Below are 7869 nucleotides of genomic sequence, written 5' to 3'. Positions count from 1 at the left end.
AATCTACTACTAATTAAAAAGGATATGGTAGAAAGTAATATATTTAATTAATTAATCATGATTAGTGGGATTATGGGTTTCCTTTTGTGTGAAGCAAGTGGTAGGGGCAATTAAGTCATAATAATAGTAAACCCCGTAAGAAAATTTGGAGAAGTTGGCGTGCGTTGGAAAGAGACAATCTAGTCCAACTCCAAAGCCGAAATAATCTTTTTTTAAATAAAGGACATGCCAAAAAACCAAACCAAGTGTTTTAAAAACCCATTTAAGGCAGTAACAAAAAAAAACAAACAAACAAAAAACCAAACAAGAAAACCTGAGACATCTGCGAAACTTCAAAAAAACAAGTCACATTCCTCTCATTCTTCCATAGTAACACTTTCAACAAGGATTTTCATGATGATCCATGTTTTCCTTCTCCTTTCTCTCTGTTTTTCAGGTACCCCCTGTTTCTATTTTTCTTTTAATTTCCTTCTTTTCTATACCAATGCCATGTTGTCTCTAATCTAATGTATTTCTTGTCTTTTTTTTTCTTTTTCTTTTTTTTTTAGATTATGGTTTCTTACCAGTTGCTTCTTTAGGCATCAACTATGGTCAAGTTGGCAGCAATTTGCCTCCACCCGATAAGGTTCTGGATCTGTTGAGTTCCCTTAAGATCACAAAAGCAAAAATCTATGACACCAATCCTCAAATTCTTACAACATTTGCCAACTCCAATGTTGAGCTCATTGTCACGGTTGAGAACCAAATGCTTGCCGTGGTAATGGATCCTCAACAAGCACTTCAATGGGTTACTACTCACATCAAGCCTTATTTTCCGGCCACTAAGATCACCGAGATCTCCGTCGGAAACGAAGTATTCACCGACGACGACACGTCGTTAATCGGGTACCTTGTCCCTGCCATGGTTAGTATCCATGGTGCTTTAGTTCAATTAGGCTTAGACAAGTACATTCATGTTTCAACACCCAATTCATTAGCAATTCTTCAAGAATCTTTCCCACCTTCAGCTGGCAGTTTCAAGAGCCAAGTGTCGGCTACCATGTCACAGTATCTTCAGTTCTTGGCCAACACTGGTTCCCCATTTTGGATCAATGCCTACCCATATTTTGCTTACAAAGGTGCCCCAAACAATGTGTCATTAGACTATGTTCTTCTCAACAAAAACCCAGGAATGGTCGATCCTTACACTAAACTACACTACGACAACATGTTGTACGCCCAAGTAGATGCTGTTGTGTACGCCATGTTTAGGTTGGGTTATAGTGGGATCGAGGTACGGGTTTCAGAGACGGGTTGGCCGTCAAAAGGGGACCCTGATGAAACCGGAGCGACTCCGGCGAATGCGGCTGTTTATAACAGGAATTTGTTGAGAAGGCAGATGCGTAATGAAGGGACACCTTTGAGACCAAACACGAAGCTTGAAGTGTACTTGTTTGCTTTGTTCAATGAAGATATGAAGCCTGGACCGACATCTGAAAGGAACTACGGTCTGTTTCAACCTGATGGAACCATTGCTTATAATGTCGGACTCTCTGCCTTGTCCACAACTGTTAAGAAATGGCTTAAAATTGGTAGTGGATTGTTGTTGTTGGTAGTGGGTTGTTGGTGGTAGTGGATTAGTGGATGGTTGTTGGTGTCCATTTTCAACCACAAATCTTTGCCAAAGTTTTGGACAATTATGTCCTTGAACTCTCTTATAAATAGAGAGGTTCATTAGCCATATTCATCATCCCAAACCAAGAGAGAGCAAAGCTTGTTCTTTGAAAGCTAGGATTTTAGCTTTCGGGTTTTCTATAGGGGTTGAGAGTTGTGAGGTTCTCGGGTTGTGTCTTGAGTGTAAAACACTTGTAATCTTCATCTTGTTATAGTGAAATTTCTTTTCGCCTCTGCCCGTGGACGTAGGCATTAAAGCCGAACCACGTAAATCCTTGTGTTCACTTTATTTTTCGTTCCGGTCAATTTACTTGTAGTCATATCGGAGTTCTCGAATCGATCCTTTACGCAACAAATTGGTATCAGAGCGTAGTTGAAGGAGTGATAATATTTTCTGAATTGCCCTGTGACTGCAGCTTTGTCTGATCTTTCACATCAGGAAGAAAATATTATCATTCATTCAAAGGTTCCAAATTATGGCTACAAGTGTTTCATCGACTAAGTATGATGTCGAGAAATTTACCGGGAAAAATAGTTTCAGTTTATGGCGCATCAAGATGCGGGCAGTGCTGGTTCAACAAGGATTGCTAAAAGCATTGTCTGGTAAAGATAAATTACCAAGCACGCTTTCGGAAGAGCAAAAGGATGACATGCTAGAAAGAGCACATAGTGCTATTCTGCTATGTCTAGGAGATGAAGTGCTACGAGAAGTAGCGGATGAGAAAACCGCGTCCGGTTTGTGGCTCCGGTTAGAGAGCAAGTACATGACGAAGTCATTGACGAACCGGCTCTACCTCAAGCAAAGACTCTATGCCCTGAAGATGGAGGAAGGTACACCTGTTTCCCAGCACCTGGATAAATTCAATTCCATTATCATGGATTTGAATAATATCGATAACAAAATCGATGATGAGGACCAAGCAATAATTGTTTTGTGTTCTTTGCCTCCCTCGTATGAGAATTTTGTTGATACAATGATGTACGGTCGTGATGACCTGACTCTAGAGGAGGTGAAAAATGCCTTAAGTTCCAGTGAGTTGAGGAAGAAAATCACTGGTAAGGTGGTCGAAAACAATGAAGGCGAAGGCTTGGTTGCTCGAGGAAGATCCAAGGCAAAGGGTGGAAGTTCAAGTAAAAGCCATCCTAGATCGCAGTCCAAGAAGAGAATACAGTGCTACTACTGTAAGAAGTACGGGCACATGAAGGTAGATTGTCCGAAAAGGAAGGAGAAATCAGAATCACAGGAGCAACAAAATGATCGTGCGAATGTAGCTGATGCAGATTCTTCAAGTGATGCCGAGATCGTTCTTGCAGTATCCGACTCTTACGCTGGTGGGAGATGGATTCTTGATACGGGAGCTACATTTCATATAAGTACTTCGAAAGATGCATTCTCAACATACGAGAAGCATTCTGGTTCAGTACTAATGGGAAATGACCACGCATGTCAAGTCATGGGGATTGGCACAGTTCGTATAAAGATGTTTGACGGTATTGTTAGAACTCTAACTGATGTTCGGCACATTCCAGAAATGAAGAAAAATTTGATCTCTTTGAGTACGTTGGACAAGAAAGGCTTTCGGTACTCTGCTGAAGGTGGAGTTCTCAAGGTATTCTCGGGTGCTTTGACTGTGATACGTGGTAATTTGGAGCGGGGCCTTTACTTCCTCGATGGTTCCTCGGTTACAGGTGTTGCGGGAGTGTCATCATCAGATGATCTAGATTCTGACACCACGAAGTTATGGCATATGCGGCTCGGGCATATGAGCGAGAGAGGCTTATCGGTGCTAAGCAAACGAGGATTATTGTCTGGGCAGTGTACAGGAAAGTTGAATTTCTGTGAGCACTGCGTCTTCGGTAAGCAGACTCGGGTAAAGTTCAGCACTGGGATTCACAAGACAAAAGGCACAGTGGATTACTTCCATTCTGACCTTTGGGGGCCTTCTCCGACAATTTCTAAAGGTGGTTACAGATATCTGCTTACCTTTATCGATGATTACTCGAGAAAGGTTTGGGTGTATTTTCTGAAGAGCAAGTATGAGGTTCTCATCAACTTCAAGCAATTTAAAGCTTTGATCGAAAATCAAACAGGAAAGAAGATCAAGCGATTCCGGACGGATAATGGCTTGGAGTTTTGCTCAGGTGAATTCAATGAGTTCTGCAAAAATGAAGGAATAGTGAGACACCGCACTGTTCGTCGAACACCACAACAAAATGGAGTTGCAGAACGCATGAATAGAACTCTCTTGGAGCGAGCTCGTTGCATGCGATCAAATGCTGGGCTCGGTGAAGAATTTTGGGCTGAAGCTGTTAATACTGCTTGTTATTTGGTTAACAGATCTCCGTCAACAGCTATTGAGCTGAAGACTCCTGAGGAAGTATGGTCTGGTTCTCCTGCTGATTACTCTGGTTTAAGAGTGTTTGGCTGCCCTGCGTATGCTCATGTAAATGAGGGAAAACTCAAACCGAGGGCGAAGAAATGCATATTTCTTGGATACGGCCAAGGGGTGAAAGGATACAGGTTGTGGTGTCCTGATCCGGTTTCGTCCAAGTTCATCATCAGCAGAGATGTGACTTTTGATGAGTCATCCATGCTTCGATCCACCACAAATTCCCGGGAAAAGGAGGAGTCAGATAGAATGGGAGATCACGGTGTTGAGAAGCAGGTGGAGTGTCAGGTGGACGCTCCAATTCCTACGGAAGGTACTTCAGTCCAGGATGATCAAGTTGAGGTGCAAGATTCCGATGAAGATGAGTCACCTCAAGAAAAACCATATAGCATTGCCACTGGAAGAACGAAGAGACAAATCAAACCAAATCCGCGTTACGCTAATCTGGTGTCTTTCGCGCTCAGTGTGGCGGAGTCCATTGGTATAGAACCTTCCAGTTATAATGAGGCTGTCACGTGTGATGAGTCGGCACAGTGGGCAATTGCTATGAGTGAGGAGATAGAATCTCTTCACAAGAACCATACTTGGGAGTTGGTTAAGCCGCCAAGTAACCAGAAGATAGTTGGTTGCAAATGGGTCTTCAAGAAAAAGGAAGGCATCCTAGGGGTTGAAGCAACTAGATTCAAGGCACGATTGGTTGCTAAAGGCTTCACTCAGAAAGAGGGGATTGACTACAATGAAGTTTTCTCCCCAGTCGTAAAGCATTCTTCCATTCGTGTATTACTTGCCATGGTGGCCAAGTCTGATCTAGAACTTGAGCAGCTTGACGTAAAAACGGCGTTCTTGCATGGTGAGCTCGAGGAAACAATCTACATGCGTCAACCAGAGGGTTTTACAGTTCCTGGTAAAGAAGACCATGTCTGTCTATTAAAGAAGTCTTTATATGGATTGAAACAATCCCCAAGGCAGTGGTACAAGCGGTTTGATAGCTTCATGATTCAGCATGGTTACACAAGATGTGACTATGATGCTTGTGTCTATCATCGGAAGCTCTCAGATGGTTCGCACATTTATTTGTTGCTGTATGTTGATGACATGTTAATTGCTTCCAAAAACATGTCGGAAATCAACAAGTTAAAGTCGCAGTTGAGTGGTGAGTTCGAGATGAAGGATCTGGGTGCTGCCAAGAAAATTTTGGGCATGGATATTCACAGAGATCGCAAGGCGGGCAAGCTTCGTGTGTCGCAGAAGAACTACATTGAAAAGGTTCTTCAACGCTTCGGCATGGATAAAGCGAAAACTGTGAGTACTCCGTTGGCACCACATTTCAAACTCTCTGCAGAGTTGTCACCACAATCTGATGAAGAAAAGCAGCAAATGTCTCACATTCCATACTCGAGTGCAGTTGGAAGCGTGATGTATGCAATGGTTTGCACTCGTCCAGACATTTCACATGCAGTTAGTGTGGTCAGCAGATACATGAGTTGTCCTGGCAAGGAACACTGGCAGGCCGTGAAATGGATTCTCAGGTACTTGAGAGGTTCTGCAGATTTATGCTTGGTATATGATCAGAGTGACTGCACTAGCAGTGTCACGGGCTATGTGGACTCTGATTATGCTGGAGATCTGGACAAAAGAAGATCTCTGACGGGTTATGTTTTCACTTATTCTGGAGGAGCCATTAGTTGGAAAGCTGTGTTACAGTCTACCGTAGCCTTATCTACGACTGAGGCGGAATATATGGCGTTAGCAGAAGCAGTGAAAGAAGCATTGTGGATGAAAGGTCTAGTAAGCAGTTTGGGTTTACAACAGGATTTCACTGTTGTATTTTGCGATAGCCAGAGTGCCATACATCTGACTAAAAATCAGATGTTTCATGAACGGACCAAACACATTGATGTCAGATATCATTTTGTTCGGGAACATGTTACGCAAGGTGACATTGTTATCAGCAAGGTTGCTACCGAGAAGAATCCTGCAGATATGTTAACTAAGGTGATCCCTGCATATAAGTTCAAGCATTGCTTGGACTTGATAGGTATTCGGGATTGATTAGCGCCAGAGAGGCGTTTTGGAAGAGGTGATCCAGTTCGAGGAATTCACTATGATGTTCAGCTTGGTAAATTTCAAGCCAAGGTGGAGATTTGTTAAGAAATGGCTTAAAATTGGTAGTGGATTGTTGTTGTTGGTAGTGGGTTGTTGGTGGTAGTGGATTAGTGGATGGTTGTTGGTGTCCATTTTCAACCACAAATCTTTGCCAAAGTTTTGGACAATTATGTCCTTGAACTCTCTTATAAATAGAGAGGTTCATTAGCCATATTCATCATCCCAAACCAAGAGAGAGCAAAGCTTGTTCTTTGAAAGCTAGGATTTTAGCTTTCGGGTTTTCTATAGGGGTTGAGAGTTGTGAGGTTCTCGGGTTGTGTCTTGAGTGTAAAACACTTGTAATCTTCATCTTGTTATAGTGAAATTTCTTTTCGCCTCTGCCCGTGGACGTAGGCATTAAAGCCGAACCACGTAAATCCTTGTGTTCACTTTATTTTTCGTTCCGGTCAATTTACTTGTAGTCATATCGGAGTTCTCGAATCGATCCTTTACGCAACAACAACTTCATCAACATCGTCATCTTCATCATCTGCTTCCATTTTCCTTACGTCCTCTGCGGATAAGGTAAAATCATAGCTGTAATTATAGCGGTATAATTGTAGAAATATGCAAAGTGACGCAAGTAATTGTTTTTAAAAAATGTGTGATTTAATACCGTATGAGATAATAAGAATTGGTTTGCATTTTGCTCTCTATATTAAAAAAATAGATAAATTAATCCATGTATATTGAATAAAAAAGTAAACTAACCATTATATTAAAATTTTTTTTATTTCTACGGTTAAAAATTTATCCCTGTACTTCAACATAATATACATATGGCATGCCACTGTTATTGTCTAATTATTCTATTAATTACGTTATTTTTAACAGTATAAATAAATAAAATTTTTAATAGAAAAGACTATTTTACTCTTTGATAGAGATTAATTTAACCTTTTTTTTATAGATTTAAAGCCTATAATATCGTTGCATCTATTAGTAAAGTCCAATCATCAAGCAATTTGCTTACCTAAAATTTCCCTAAGGTCATTTTTAAATATATAAGTTTAAAAACAATTTTTTCCCTGTTTCCTTTTAAAAAGAAATTTGGAAAACAAATATCATGATTAGAAAAACAATGCCACATAAGCAAATTTGGATAGTTTATTAAAAGATGCGAGTTTTTTTTTTTAAATCCATTTGGCCTACATTGATATACGAAGTTAAACTTCGCATGCATTGTCACATTAACTCAATAATATAATATAATATAAAATTGTTGCTTCAATATAATATAAACTTCTTCTTATAATTATTATTGCATTTCTTTTTAAATGGCATTTATTGTGTTTTACAGGCAGCAAAAACGGGATATCAAAGCTTGGTGTATTGGATGTTTGTGTATTTGCTAGCTTTCCAAGTTTTACTAAGGCAACATTAAGCAAAAATGGTGACAGCATGTAAATATTACATTTTGGTCTGGATAAAAAAGAAAGAACCCTACCAAGCTTATATGGTTATTTCATGAACAACATATTTTGAAGATACCAAGTTCAACAATGGATCAAATCGACCATTATGATCAAAATGGGTATAATTTCAAAACATACTCTTTTTGTGAATTGTGTTGATACTCATTCGTCATGTTGAAGATTAATAGAGCTGATTCAAGAAAAAGAGAAGCTATATATTTTCTTTCTTTTTTATTGTAGTTGTTCTAGACGTTGTAGAAGAATTA

At 40.1% G+C, this 7869-nt stretch overlaps 1 protein-coding gene across 1 annotated transcript; it reads left to right on the top strand.

Annotated features, from left to right (window-relative positions):
* The first annotated feature begins 225 nt into the window (after positions 1–225).
* On the top strand, positions 226–6785 carry LOC107915215 (glucan endo-1,3-beta-glucosidase 14). Its single transcript, XM_041103210.1, has 3 exons — positions 226–436; positions 549–1547; positions 6652–6785. Exons 1-3 carry the CDS (start codon positions 226–228, stop codon positions 6723–6725), a joined length of 1284 nt encoding a protein of 427 aa, XP_040959144.1. The 3' UTR covers positions 6726–6785.
* The last annotated feature ends 1084 nt before the right edge of the window (positions 6786–7869 follow it).

The sequence above is a fragment of the Gossypium hirsutum genome, chromosome D10 (assembly GCF_007990345.1).
Source record: "Gossypium hirsutum isolate 1008001.06 chromosome D10, Gossypium_hirsutum_v2.1, whole genome shotgun sequence".
In the NCBI taxonomy this organism is placed as follows: Eukaryota; Viridiplantae; Streptophyta; class Magnoliopsida; order Malvales; family Malvaceae; genus Gossypium; species Gossypium hirsutum.
The sequence above is the reverse complement of the archived record's forward strand: the minus strand, read 5'-3'. Positions and strand labels throughout refer to the sequence as shown.